We start from the raw sequence: 14,243 nt of genomic DNA on the forward strand, positions 1-14,243 counted from the left end.
AGCTCATGCTGCATTCGAAAACGATTAAAGAGCTCCGGTCCCTGATACGGTAGCTTTTCTGCCATTTGTGATCACTGTTTTGTTTTTGTTTTTTTGTTTGTCGTCGTCAGATCACAATTCACAAATCAGTGATCACAAATTTCTCAAAAAACAAAAAAACAAAAACAAAACAGTGATCACAAATGGCAGAAAAGCTACCGTATGAGGGACCGGAGCTCTTTAATCGTTTTCGAATGCAGCATGAGCTTTCTGCAACATTCTAGATGGATTCTTCGGCAGGCTCCTCGCTGATGCTGCCGTGTGAGTTAGTGACCGTGGCGTGTGCCCCGCACAGGCAGGCTCCTCAGACGATCCGATCCACCCCCGCCGGCGGCGGCAGCCATGATCGACCTCGCCGAGAATCCACGGGTGATGCAATGGTATCCCCCCGCGTCGTTACAGCCGAGCTCACGAATGATTGATTCGCGTTGGCGCTGCCATGGGCCGATGGGCGTCTCGATCCCTAGCTCCCTTGCCCGAGTATCCCAACAACTGGATTCGCCGGGCTTCTCAGCAGGCGCACACGAGAAGCATGAGCACGCAAATGGGTGCATCCGTGGCGTCACGCGCGCGCAGCCGATCCCTCTCCCGGTTGTTATCCGGCCCAAGAATTGCGCGAGCCATGGCCAATAATGTGAAGGCACCTCCCGTCACCCGGCGACTGACCGCGACAGGAGTGGGAGGAAGAAGACGATGGGGAGCAGCGCCAGGCTGGAGCCACGGTGTCCTGTAAAAGTGTGAACAGGGCCGTTCCGGGGGTAATGCGAGCCGAGCGGATTGAAAACGGACAGTGTTCGGAAGCCACGCTACATGCCGTGCAGGAGAAACTCTTCGTCCGTTCGTGATCAGCTCTGCTGCTCCTGAAACAGGATAGATCACAGCGAGGATGGCAACTTGATACGGCCTGCTTGCTTCATCTAGCTACCTAGGGGTTCAGCTGTCCTGTACATCATGCTATCAAGCTGCAGATACTATAGCAATGCCTTGAAAAATAGTAAAAGGCACTATCTCATATCCAGGTTCAGGTTCAGTGCCTTCCAAAAAAAAAAGGTTCAGGTTCAGACGTTCAGTGTGCCCTGCTATTCTCTACTTCTCGAGTCATGAAGAGAGAACACACTAAACCTTCTCTTAATTGGAATACCAATGCCATGTTGTTCATCATATCTCAGCCTTCCAACTCATTCACGGACCAGACTGCCAGTGATCGTAATCTCAAATATAATTGAAAAGGCCTTGGCCCGGTGCATGGTAGGAACAGGAACGGGAAGAAATCAGCGAAAATGATCAATGACTGGTTTCTGTTTTAGATAGCAAAGATAAGGAATGGCAATGGGACAGAGGAAGAAGAAAGAACCGCGTCACAGTCTCACAGAACGAGATGACACAACTCATCACCCAAAAGAAGGTGATTACTTTCTGTAACAGTCGACGGTGATCAAGAGTGATTTGTGGGATTGGGGAGGCAGAACATCAGGTGACCGTGAGCCGTAAGATTAGGAAAGAGATATGTATGAGACAAGCAGGAAGCCAGGAACCATTGGATCGATCTGTAGATAGAATAAGATATGGATAGGCGTAGATGGATGTAGATCAAGGGCAGATGCCACGGTGGCATTGCTCTGGCACCACGGTGGCACATTTCGCCCTTTATAAAGCGGCTGGCACCAGCGTGCGCATGCGCCATCGATCCAGCAACTTCACCGGCCGTAACCTCTCTCTGTCCCTGTTCCTGATCGAGTTTGAGATGGAGGCGCTGCTCCCGAGCTCCATCTCGCCAAAGATCAGCAGCATCCTCCAATCCCACGTCTACCCGCGTGTCGGCCGCGTCCTGCGCGCGCTCGCCAGGTTCAAGTCGTTGCTCCTCGACGCGCTCGGCGAGACCAAGAGGGGCGCGCGGGCGAAGAAGAGGCGCGCCATCCGCTGCCGCTCGAGGTCGTCGTCGTCGAGGAAGAGGAGGAGCAAGCAGGTCGCCAGCGCCTTCATGAAGCCGCATCTCGCCTGGTCCGGCGGATTGTCGTCGTCGCCAGCTCGGGGAGCGGCGGCGCTGGACGTGAGCTACCACGTGTACCCGTGCTTGGAGTCGGCGTGGAACGCGGTGGTTCCTGTTCCCGCCGGGACGGCCGGCGGCGGCGAGGACGGGGCGGCGGCAGAGTACTGTGGGTACCTGCGCTGGCTCGAGGAGGAGATGCCAGATGAAGTACTGGTCGTCGAGGAGGAGGAGGGCGACGGCGACGGGAATGAGATCGACATGCTAGCGGAGAAGTTCATCGCGAGGTGCCGCGCCAACTTCTTGCTGGAGAAGCAGGAGTCGTACGACCGGAGGTGTCAGGAGATTATAGCCAGGAGCATCTGAAGCCCGCATGCAAATCTGCAAATTAAAAATTTGGTTTTCCCGATCTGAATAAATTCTAGGAAGTGCGCAATTCTAGGTAGAGTCGAGCCAGCGGCGAGGCTGAAGAACAGCAATGTAAATTCACGCATGGCGTAGCTGTTTGCGGCTTGGGATTGGTTGTTTAATTTCTTCGAAAAAGAAAAAAATGTGAGATTTTCAAAAAGAGAAAAACATGCGTGCGTTCGCTGTGGTGTGAAACTTGTTGCTGTATACTATGTTTTCAAGGATAAAGTTTCGCGTGGGCTGAAGATAAGGAAAGAAGCAATCATAGGATAATAGTATATCAGAGCCATGAGCCATCTATAATAACGCGCGATTTTCTCTCTATTTTCACGGGAACCGATCGGGCTGTTCCCCACTCTCTCTATCTCTGTGTGCGTAGAATATTGCTCTGTGATAGTGTCTTTAAAATTACCATGTTCCAGACAAGTATAAATGGAATAAATGGAAAAGAGATAATTCTCAGAAAGGCAATTTCAGATTAGAAACTTCCTTCTGAACTGAAGTCGACTCGGAGACTGAAAGCCCAGAAACCACAGGGCCCGGCTATCGGAAGCTTGTAGTTGGGCCAGGACACTATCCGGCTCGAGGCCCAAAGCCCAACCTCCATAAGAAACCAGACACCACCTGTCTCCCCCACGTCCTGGCCCCCACGAGCTCGCAATCTTTCTTTTCTCCTCTCCTCTCCTCTCCTCTCCTCCGTCGCTAGTTGGGAGCTAGGGTTCCGGCGCGCCTCTTCCAGACGCGAGGGCTGGCCATGGAGGGAGCCGCCGCGGCCCGGAAGAGATACCGGCCGGAGACGGCCAACGGGGCCGCAGCCGGTGGGAAGCGCTCCAAAGGTGAGGCGTCGTGCTCCCATCTGTTCGGGCCTCTCGTGCGCCTCAGTTTCTGTTGGCTGCTAGATTTTGGTTGTTTATTATGCTGTTTGCGAGAGATATCGGACTGGATCTGCGTGAAGCTATGTTGTTAAGGTAGGTTTGTCCGTGAGAATGATGAAAGCGTGTGCTTGCGGTGGCCGTTTGGTGACAAGCGCACAATGAGATTCGCATTATGGCGGTGGCGGCTTAGGGATTTGAGTGGCGATAGTTGGTCTCGTTTTAGTTCAGAATTGCTTGTGGTGAGGATTGGTGGAATAGTACTAGCTCATTAGCCCTAGTTTGATTTTGCAAACAAAACATTTTTCTCCCTCTTACATCATGGTTACGATTTCCTGAACTTTGACTGTATCTTTCCATGGCTATGCCAAATGCCCAAACTGGACAAGTGGAATCTAGGGTTAGCTTTGTGTTTGAGTAATGTATTAGTGATGATGATCCAAAAGACATCTATTGGAACAATGGGGCAGGTACCTCAAGATAAGATTCTGTTTCCTATATAAATGCATATGAGCATTGATAGAAAAAAGCAGGTTCAGCCTCGGCCGCCCCCTTGAAGCACGCTAATGTATGATATTGGGCTTTGAGATTAATGGTAGATACGACATATCCTTCATCTGTCTTCGTGACTATGGTACAGCTGTTGCCTGTTGGTCCATGGATCTAGTATAGTCTGTCTCTCACAGCGAGCATGTTATCCCATATTAAAATAAGCAGTAGATATATCTCGGAACCTGAGAGTCTAGTGCAGTAGATATATCTCAAAAGCTGAAAGTCAGAACAACTTGTTTATTATAATGTTCAACGGTTGATCTAGATGATTTTTTCTCAGAAAGATCATTATATGTTAGAAAAGAGGAATCAGTGGAAAATATATTTGGAAATCGTGGCACTTTTTGACTCTTGAATATGGATCAAACAACAATGTGATTTTGTGACAGATCACCAATTGAACCAACAAGAAGAAAAGTGCAGACACATGGTATCTACCAGTATAGAATCTGGGAAGCCTATTGCTAGTCCTTTGTTTTTGAATCATGTTCAATGTAACTACTATTTTCTGCAGGATAAGTGGATAAATACCATGGAATATCATCTTTATATCTTATAAAATTTTGTTATCCATTAGACAAATTCTACATATGTTTACTTGATTAGAAGATCAGTAATGCAAACTTCTAACACATGAGAAAATGTAATTAATTTTATGCAACAGAAACGGAGTCATTTCAAACTGGTCAATCAAGCAAATCGAAGCCTTGCACCAAGTTTTTCAGGTTATAATCTTAACCTACCTGAAATAACATCAGAATGGTAACTTGTATTTTTCACCTTTTCTTACAGTTACAAACAAAATTCTATGAAAGTTTTACTTCGATGCAGAACATCACAACATCACATAGCCTTTTTTCCCAAGCAAGTTGGGGTAGGCTAACTTCGATGCAGAAGGCATATAAAAATATTTTAAATTGTGATACATGAGCTAGTCTTTTGCATCAAAATACTTGCTGTTTTCTGTGGTTACTTTAGATTAGCACGATACTTGTAAGTGCTGCAAATCACCCTTGCTCCATGGTGTTTATTCCCTCTAGACTTAGGTTGAATAGTGTATAACATTTCAATTTTGGATCGAGTGGTAGTTTGAATTTAGCAATGGAACTATTCACGTGAGCACATTCAATTTGCACATGTTTTACGAGTATGGTTTTTTTTTTTGTGCATCTTTATTGGTTCTTGAGCATTCCTATACATATGGTTTAGGTCTTAGGGTACGTCATTGAATAGTTTGGTTATAATTCTCACTCAAGTTCCTGCGTACTTAAAATTGTTAAATGCAGCTTTGTAGATAATCTGTTTTGTTTTGAATGTTGCAGTACCATTGGGTGCCCTTTTGGTGAGGGATGTCATTTTCTGCACTTTGTCCCTGGTGGATACCCAGCGGTTGCAAAAATGCTCAACCTAGGCAGCCCTGCTGTATCTGCACCAGCAAGAGCTCCTGCAGATCATGCTGCTGTTGCTAACTCTCATCCAGCTTCGATGGGCAAGACACGCATGTGCACCAAATACAACACTGTCGAAGGCTGCAGATTTGGCGATAAGTGCCATTTTGCCCATAGCGAGAGAGAACTTGGCAAGCCAGCTTACATGACTCATGAAGCCCCTCCAATGGGTGGTCGGTTTGGAGGCCGACCTGAACCACCTCCGCCAGTTGCCATGGGTCCTCCAGCAGGGAACTTTGGCGCCTCAGCTACTGCCAAGATCAGTGTTGATGCCTCGCTTGCTGGCGGCATAATTGGTAAGGGCGGGGTCAACACAAAACAGATATGCCGAGTTACGGGTGTCAAGCTCTCGATCCGCGACCATGAGTCAGATCCGAACCTGAAGAACATCGAGCTGGAAGGCAACTTCGACCAGATCAAGCAAGCCAGCAACATGGTGAGCGACCTCATCGCCACCATCAGCGCCAGCATGCCACCCAAAAACCCTGCGCCAGCAGGAGGCCGAGGGGGTGCCCCTGGGGGCAGGAGCAACTACAAGACGAAGCTATGTGAGAACTTCGTGAAGGGGGGAACCTGCACATTCGGGGAGCGGTGCCACTTCGCCCATGGTGAGAACGAGCAGCGGAGAGGTGCCGCTTGAGAGCTGATGTGCTCTAGGCACCGAGATGTACATGCATCTTGGGCGGGCGACCCGTATCGGCTGTCCATTTGCTACTGTGACTATTCTCTTTACAGCGTTATTAGGCACTTAGACTGTTGTATTGCGATTTCAGTGGATTATTAAGCTCTAGCTAAGCCTTTTTGAAATATGTTTTGGAAGAAATCCTTAATCTGACATGCCCGTGTACGTTTTGAGCATTTTATTGGTCACATAGCAGTCTGCATCCGTAGTCCATTTGTGATTTGACTGGTAACCACTGCCCATCAAACCCGTGTGACTGTCCTACCGCTGTTTATAAAGAATCGTGAAAGAATATTTGAGGGGTGAGTAGGGGTGTGTTTAGTTCTCACCAAACTTTCCATCACATCTCTTATTAGCAAATAATCTATACATGGAGTACTAAATGTAGTTAAATAAAAAAACTAATTGCATAGTTTTGATGTACGTTGCGAGACGAATCTTTTGAGCCTAGTTAGGTCATGGTAGGACAATATTTACCACAAACAAACGAAAAGTGCTATAGTATGCTACAGTGACTGATGTGATTTTTTTTCCCTTTTCACCTCATTTAAACACAGCCTAGATGAAGCCTGAAATGAAAATATCACCAGGCCAATTTGATCCTCTTCTCGGGGATATTCTCTCGATTTCCACGTCGACTGCAGCAACTCTCACCACCACCACCGCGGGCGGTAGACTGCAGCACGAGAGAGAAATCTACAGGCTATAGCTCGTCGGGCATGGCGGCCGCCGTGGCGCTGACGCCGGCCTTTCCTGCGCTCCTCCCCTTCTTCGGCGGCCGCCGCGATGGCCGGGTGCGCCTCTCCCCCCGCCGCCCCCGCCCCCGCCCCCGCTACTCAGGGAGCTGCAGGGCCATGGCGCAGACCTTCCAGGGGGGGCCAGCCGCCAGCTACGCCCGCGAGATGGAGCGCCTCTCCGCCAAGGAGTCGCTCCTCCTAGCCGTGAGCTCTCCCTCTCTTCGCCCGCCACTTGTCAGCCTCTCGCCTAGTGCTTCCTTGAGTCCTGACTCCTGACCTTCCCATGAGGCCATGATAGTGCCTGCGGGAGCCTCCTGTTACTATTTTTTAGTCTCTTCTTATCGAAATGATCGGTCCGTAGTTACACGGACCTAACCTGGTGTACTGGTCCTTGTATTGGAAGTTCCACTGCCCAGCCAGATTGGAGGCGCCAGTATCGCTTTCTTTTTTTTTGAAAAAGAATAGTATCGCTTTCCAAACCTCCAATTTTCATATACGTTTCAGTGCTATTTTTTTTCTTCTGCACACTTAACAATTAGAAAGAGTAGTTTGCCGTACTTGTGTTAATATGTGAAACGGCCGTTGACTCAACAATACTCTAGCTGACACTGAACTTTCAACTTTTAAGGTATTTCTCTTTTCTCAACTATGGTATCTGAAAACTATCAATTTCAGTTTAAAGATGCTGGGGGATTCGAGGCCTTGGTTAACGGTAAGACCACAGAGATGCAGAGGATCGATGTCAACGAGCGGATTGTTGGGCTTGAACGTCTGAACCCCACACCACGCCCCACAACGTAAGTTACAGCTAAAGAAGATGAATTATGCCTGCAGCATATTTGAGATACTTTTCACAACAACACTAAATGAATATAAGCACCAAGACAAGATGGACTTGCTTCATTTCTGACCGAAAAAGCTTACTCTGTAAGTGTTGGTACATTGGCCTGGATTTTATAGCATCTTTTCACTTTGCAGATCGCCCTTCCTGGAAGGTCGATGGAACTTTGAATGGTTTGGTGACAGCAGTCCTGGAGCATTTGCAGCCCGGCTTTTGTTTGAGTAAGTCTCTGTTTCTGCTTGCTTGGTGCAAGTCATAACTTCTTTTGACTTGTCATTTAGTTGTCAAAATTCTCCTTGCTTTTCCCATAGCAAGTGTGTTGTATTTTGTAGGAGATCACCTACAACTGTTGCACACTTTATGGGACTTGACGTGTTGATCAAGGATGGATACACCAAACTCTCATCTAACCTCAAGTTCTTAAATACGGTAATGTCAGAAGATGTAGGAGGGTGCCTACTACTTTTGCACAATTAATAGGTTTCTTATCTTCATTTTTTTAAAGATTATTCGTTCTATGCCATTTATGTGCTTGTCTAGTCATCTCTTACAAGATGCAGGGTTGATCTTTTTTCAGTATGCCATTCTTTGTCTAGATCTGTTAGTAATGGATTGTGTGGAAAAGCTTTCATTATCTGAGAATGCTCAATTTATACTGAGGTCATTTATTAGCTGCCTGTTAATATCAGAATTATCTGTAAGCTGAATATTTCTGCATGATTGGGGATCACTTTGTCGTTACTCCTGCGTTTTCACAATTTAGCAATGTTTTTTTTTTGCCCTGTTTCCAGATACAAAGCAAATTCCTTCTTACCACAAAATTATCCGTCGAGGGCCCTGTCAGGATGAAAGAGGAATATGTTGAGGGCCTTATAGAGATTCCCAAAATTAGCGAAGAAACATTGCCTGAGCAATTAAAGGGCTTGCTTGGGCAGACTGCAGGAGCTCTGCAACAACTGCCTACCCCTATAAGGGATGCTGTTTCAGAGGGGCTTAAATTGCCACTTAGTAAGTACACATGGTTTTATTGTATAATCACTCTTGTATGGGCATGCTGTTTAGGATACTACCACTGTTGGAATTGTATACATTAAGCACACATGCTTCCAGTTTCTGAGGATGTCTGCTCAGATAAAGCGACAAACATTTTTGTTATGGGCATTCTTTTTGTCAGGAAATCTTGCCAACTTCTTTCCAAAATATTAAATTGTTGAGGGGTTTGGACATGTCCAACGAAGGCCTCCTGAGGCGCCGGTGCGTAATGGGGTTCTTGAACGGGTCGATAATGTAAAGAGGGGTAGAGGTAGACCTAAACTGACGTGGGATGAGTCGGTTAAGAGAGATCTTAAGGATTGGAATATTTCTAAAGAGATAGCTTTGGATAGGAGCGCTTGGAGACTAGCTATCAATGTGCCTGAACCTTGAACTTATTTCTTTCGGGTTTCATCTCTAGCCTACCCCAACTTGCTTGGGAAAAAAGGTTTGTTGTTGTTGTTGTTGTTTGTTGAGGAATATGTTTTACTGTCCTTTTTACTCGAGTTGGAAAAACATTCTCTACTTTAAACAGTGACAATACTTGGCTTATAATCAGGTTTGGGAAACTGGAACCAGCCCCAAAATTGGAGGCACAGCCAGTCAATTCTAGTTTCTAAGGTCATAGGAGGAAACCTTTTATGATTTTTTTTTTCAAAAAATTGGATATACCTTACTTTTCTTTGAGAAGTTGAAGTATGGAATATAAACTAATTATGATTACGAAGTTATTGGTGTATATGTTGAATTTCAAAGGGTGATTTGGGTGAGCCTGCTGAACTGAAACAGTTACCAAAAAAACAGACCTGTCTGGTTTGGTTGGCTTTCTTGAAACTGGCAATTTGCTATCTGGTTCTTGGAACCCTTAACATTGATTGGCTTGAATTAACACAGCTATTTCCTTCTAGTTTGTTGCAATATTGAGCTGACAATTAACAGTCATTCATTCAAAATTTGATTGGCTTGGACATGTCAGATTGGAGATTAGACTATAGTTTGTCAGCGTAGTTACATCCATTTTCGTGCCATCATGACATTTACACTCCCTGGATTATGTAGTTACATTACATGCCCTTATTCAATTACAGGTGGAATGTTCCAGCGCTTATTCATGATCTCTTACTTGGATGAAGAAATACTGGTACATTTCTTTAATGGTTGCAGTGAGAGCAAAGTCATATGCACTGATATCTACTATTATCTATGCACAGTCATATTCAAGACAATGTTGGTTAATGTACCTTTTATCTAAAGAGAATTGAAATGTTTTCTTCATAAACAAAATAAAGATAGCATATTGAATTCCTACTATTACCATGCACTTAATGAATTTCTGGTTCTTCTCTTATCGAACTTCAATTGTTAAACTCATTTGGTTGAAGGCTGATGGGCAACTGAGTCAGAATGCTGCAAAGCATTGTTTATTGTCCATTATGCCATTAGAAATACATGCATTTTTAATTATATTAACTATGCACATACAGCGTGCCTTTAGGAGAACACTATCCACAATAGCTAACAGAGGAGAAATAGTTTGAACAAACATACATTTCAGGTTTTTTTAATGCAAACTGTCCCTGTCAATCATTATCCACCAGATTGACGGGCACAACTTATGCCCCGGAGTATTTGATTTGAATTGTTTGTTTGCCACACTGCATGAATACACAAATGGATGATTTAAGTCTCACGCTGTTTTCCTTGAGTATTTCTGAAGTACGGAAAAAGAAAGAACATCTCATGGTTGTGCTGTCATCTTTTTCAGATTATCAGAGATGCTGCTGGAGCACCTGATGTCTTAACCAGACTGGAGGGCCCACAACCAAATCCAGTTGATGGCGCAGCAGATGCGGTGATATCAGAATATGAAAGCTAATGCCTCAGCACTAACCGATCTGCATCCATAGCTCTTGTTTATGGTTTCTTTCTTCTTCTTTTTTGGTTATTTTCTGTCTTGCATATACAAGCTCTAGTGCACGTTGACGAACATTTGAATATTCTTTACTCACGTTCCTTTCAGCTATTCTAAGTGCAATCAACCTCTAAATGGCTATCAGTAGTTTATGAAGTAATCAAGTCAGGTGTTGCATTTTAAGTTTACTTGATGGTTTCCTCCCCAGGTTTCTTAAATCAGCTGTCTTGTTATATATCTACTGGCGGATTCCAAGCTAAGAGCTGGATATTACTAGTAGTGTGCACATCAAAATGCCAGTTTGTTCCTAGTCCAATTATGGTCTTATATAAAGGCTGTTGTGCTCCCATCAGCACAGCAGATGTGCAGCAACAGTGGGGACGGCTGCAACCACTCTGTTAAAATATCAGTGGCCTGAATGACGCTCGAACAGTGGCCATCTTGTGTAAGAGAATCAAAGGAAAATTCATTATGTTTGATCGGCAAAGGGTGAATTCGGAAGAATGTTGGACAGCAAGATGCGAACTTGTGTAATCAGGGTGTGTTTAGTTTCACTCCGTAAACACAAAAAAGTCGTAAACGCATTAAAGTGAAAAAGAATCTTGCTAATTTGAAGTACTAAATGGAGTTTATTTATAAAACTTTTTGCATGGATGGACTGTAAATCGCGAGACGAATCTAATGAGCCTACTTAACCCATGATTTGCAACAGTGGTGCTACAGTAACCATCCGCTAATTATTGATTAATCATGAATTAATTAGCATCATTAGATTCGTCTCGCGATTTACAACTCATCTGTGTAAAAAGTTTTATAAATAGACTTCATTTAGTGCTTCAAATTGGAAAGATTCGAAATGCAATTTTTTTTTGCATTTACACCCTACCGAACTAAACACGGCCTCAGTTTCATGTGGGCATTTCGTTTTGCCTCTGAACGTGCGGGGCAAGTTTCGTGCTTCTGTTTCAGACACCTGACTCCTGACAAACTGACACTGCAAAAGTGCAGAGAATTCCCTGACGTTGTACTGGCCTCAGAATCAGATCAGAGCCGGCGTCTCCAACTCCAATCACAAATCCCTCCCCTACTTCTCCAAAATGTAGCGGAACAATGTTGGAATCAAACACGGCTAAATACATCGAAAGAAATTAACCAAATGGCATTCCATTCTACTCATGACACGATATATATAAAAAAAAAGAACAGCTTTGGAACAGATCAACAAACGAACAGAGGAAAGCATGTCTGATGATTTATCTTTGCAAACTGGGCAAACTCGGGATCATCATCTCATAACTACAAGTTCTTCTGTAATGCAGGAAGAGAATGACAGATCAAGAGGTTGGAGAAAAATGCCCAGCTTCCCCAGCGGATGCACCTGATCAGAAATAATTGAAACCGGACTCCATGTCACAGGAGCTGAAGAGGAAATCCTCCAGCCCCTGGAAGAACATGTTGTTGCCGCCGTCCAACTCGAGCGCGCGCAGGAACCCTCCCCCCTCGTCACCCGACGACGTCTCGGGCTCCTCCTTCACCTTCAACTCGATCCCCGACGCGGCGGCGGCGCCGGGCCCCTCGTCGCGTGCCGACGAGTCGCACGAGTCCTGAGGCGGCGGGGACGAGGACGCGTCCTCGGTGGACGCCGCCGCGCCGGAGCCGTTCAGGGAGGGCTTCCCGGTGAGCCGCTGGACGAGCTCGCGGAAGTGCCGGGCCTCCGTCTTGATGACCTCCGGCGCCAGGACGTGGATGATCTTGATCTTCCGCGGCGGCTCCTTCGCGATGGAGTGGGAGAGCCTGTGCGCGGACGTCGCGGGCGACGACGACGCTGAGCCACGGGACGGGAGCTTCGCGGCGTGCTTCATCGCCGAAGAGAGTGGTGTGTTGGCGGTGGCGAGGCTCGCCTGCCGAGAGAGACGCGAGGAAGGGGGATGCGGAGGTTACCAGTGGAGAGGAAGCCGGGGCCGGGTGGAGGTTTATATAGACACTCCGGCGGTTTGGAGCCATTGGATCTTGGATGGGGCAATCTCTGCTGATGCATCCAGCGCAGCCGTCTGATCAGTGATCCAACGGTCGATATTGAGTAGTACCGTAGTTAATGCTTATTTTTTTTGAAACGATTAAATAATTTTTCTTTGAAACGAGTAGTTAATGCTTATGCTCACGCAATAATATATTTTACCTCCAAGTTTAATGAATGTAGTGCATATTAGATTTTCAGGCGAGACTTCCAATTCATATCCGCGCGTTCTTGGTTGGTGTAGCATCCAGCGCAGCCATCTGATCCGCAATCCAACGGTCGATATCGGGTCGTGCCATAATTAATGCTTATTCGCCTGCAATGATTTATACTAGCACCCATTTTCAATGATCCTAGTGCATATTGGATATTCAGACGAGATATCCAATTTATATCCATGTACTGGATTAATCCATCAAGAAGTTTTGGCATATACAAAGTTATGACACCGCATGCTTCATATTCAAGGAATAGTGAGATTTTCCTTAATTTTTAGAAAGCCAAAGCTTAATGAAACCACATGAAATTCATGCATCCTAGCGTAGGATGGTACATTCTAAACCTTTTTATTCTGGTTTTCAAAATTGTATGCCTTCTATACCATCTGTTTTGTATTTGAAGCTTTGTATTTGTAGGGAGCATATTCAATTAAGAAAGTCCGGTTTACACCATTGAACTATCATAAAAGTCTACATGGAGTAACAATATTTCCATAAAATTGAACAATGAAGCTGAATATTTTATGAATACGAATGTGAGATTAGTTTATATTTTGTAGTGTTCAATCTTCAGTTAATAAGATGCATGCGTTTCTTGGTTTTTTCATAGTATTAATGTGGTATGTTGATTTCGAAGCGAATTTTTTTTACTTCATGATTTGGCAAACTCATGCCGTTAGAGCCATTAAATAACCTATATAGTATATAAATTTTTTCCAGTTTTTGTTTTTATAACAAATTGTTTATATTTGTTCTGATCTGTGAACAGACCATGCAACGATCAGCCGCAGCCGAAAGCAGCAAGTGTCGACTGCAATTCGAAATAAAATCGATCATGTCAACAATAAGATATCTAATTTGTTGACCAAAAGGTTAATTTAATTTCTTCTTCCCTTTGGTAAAAAGAAAAGGAGAAAGAACAACACAGCCCTTGTTGTCAACGTCCCTTAACTTGGTTAGTTTCACATAAGCATCAATTTGGCATATAAAATATCGTCAGTAGCATATACTAATTAATTAACAAAGGGCCACTGATGAAAGACAATAAACGAAGTGACAAGGACCTCTCAAATTGGAAAGTTACATTTGGTTCCAGTGGGGATTGACTTTTAAGACCGTACTTGTCATCCTCATCTCCATCCATATCCATGTGTGTCCGGAGCTGTCCTTCCTGGACCTTTCATGGGGTTGAAAAGTTGAGGCGTGTATGTTTGTGTGCATGAATGCGTGCGGTTGAACAATGTAATCATCGATCATGTAGCACAAGCCAGCAGAACTGACGGCCCTTGACGAATAGGATCGAACTGCTTTGCTTTTAAGTTGTTTCATTTCAGGAGTCAACTTGTTTGGGTGTCACTAGCTAGCCAGTCGGCCCTGACAGCCTCAGCACTGCTCTGTGATGAATCCCCTCTAGCCATTGCTGTGACTCAAATGGCGAAGAGTTTGCCCTATCAAATTCCAGCAAGTAGGCGATTGGGGATGCAACTAAATCTCCCCA

General features: G+C 45.1%; 4 protein-coding genes across 4 annotated transcripts; 3 read left to right on the forward strand and 1 right to left on the reverse strand.

Annotated features, from left to right (window-relative positions):
- Positions 1 to 1,744: 1,744 nt before the first annotated feature.
- On the forward strand, positions 1,745 to 2,594 carry LOC120642775. Its single transcript, XM_039919360.1, has one exon. It carries the CDS (start codon positions 1,784 to 1,786, stop codon positions 2,390 to 2,392), a length of 609 nt encoding a protein of 202 aa, XP_039775294.1. The 5' UTR covers positions 1,745 to 1,783; the 3' UTR covers positions 2,393 to 2,594.
- Positions 2,595 to 3,072: 478 nt separating this feature from the next.
- LOC120642776 (zinc finger CCCH domain-containing protein 31-like) lies at positions 3,073 to 6,190 on the forward strand. Its single transcript, XM_039919361.1, has 3 exons — positions 3,073 to 3,270; positions 4,523 to 4,583; positions 5,181 to 6,190. The coding sequence occupies exons 1-3, from the start codon at positions 3,189 to 3,191 to the stop codon at positions 5,944 to 5,946; spliced, it is 909 nt and encodes a 302-aa protein (XP_039775295.1). The 5' UTR covers positions 3,073 to 3,188; the 3' UTR covers positions 5,947 to 6,190.
- Positions 6,191 to 6,555: 365 nt separating this feature from the next.
- On the forward strand, positions 6,556 to 10,698 carry LOC120642777 (probable plastid-lipid-associated protein 13, chloroplastic). The gene is made up of 7 exons (XM_039919362.1): positions 6,556 to 6,929; positions 7,401 to 7,522; positions 7,704 to 7,787; positions 7,899 to 7,995; positions 8,358 to 8,574; positions 9,687 to 9,739; positions 10,364 to 10,698. Exons 1-7 carry the CDS (start codon positions 6,708 to 6,710, stop codon positions 10,472 to 10,474), a joined length of 906 nt encoding a protein of 301 aa, XP_039775296.1. The 5' UTR covers positions 6,556 to 6,707; the 3' UTR covers positions 10,475 to 10,698.
- A 956-nt stretch (positions 10,699 to 11,654) lies between these two features.
- LOC120642778 (VQ motif-containing protein 25-like) lies at positions 11,655 to 12,449 on the reverse strand. Its single transcript, XM_039919363.1, has one exon. The coding sequence runs from the start codon at positions 12,370 to 12,372 to the stop codon at positions 11,893 to 11,895; it is 480 nt and encodes a 159-aa protein (XP_039775297.1). The 5' UTR covers positions 12,373 to 12,449; the 3' UTR covers positions 11,655 to 11,892.
- Positions 12,450 to 14,243: the final 1,794 nt, after the last annotated feature.

This window comes from Panicum virgatum, chromosome 7K, assembly GCF_016808335.1.
Source record: "Panicum virgatum strain AP13 chromosome 7K, P.virgatum_v5, whole genome shotgun sequence".
Classification (NCBI taxonomy): domain Eukaryota; kingdom Viridiplantae; phylum Streptophyta; class Magnoliopsida; order Poales; family Poaceae; genus Panicum; species Panicum virgatum.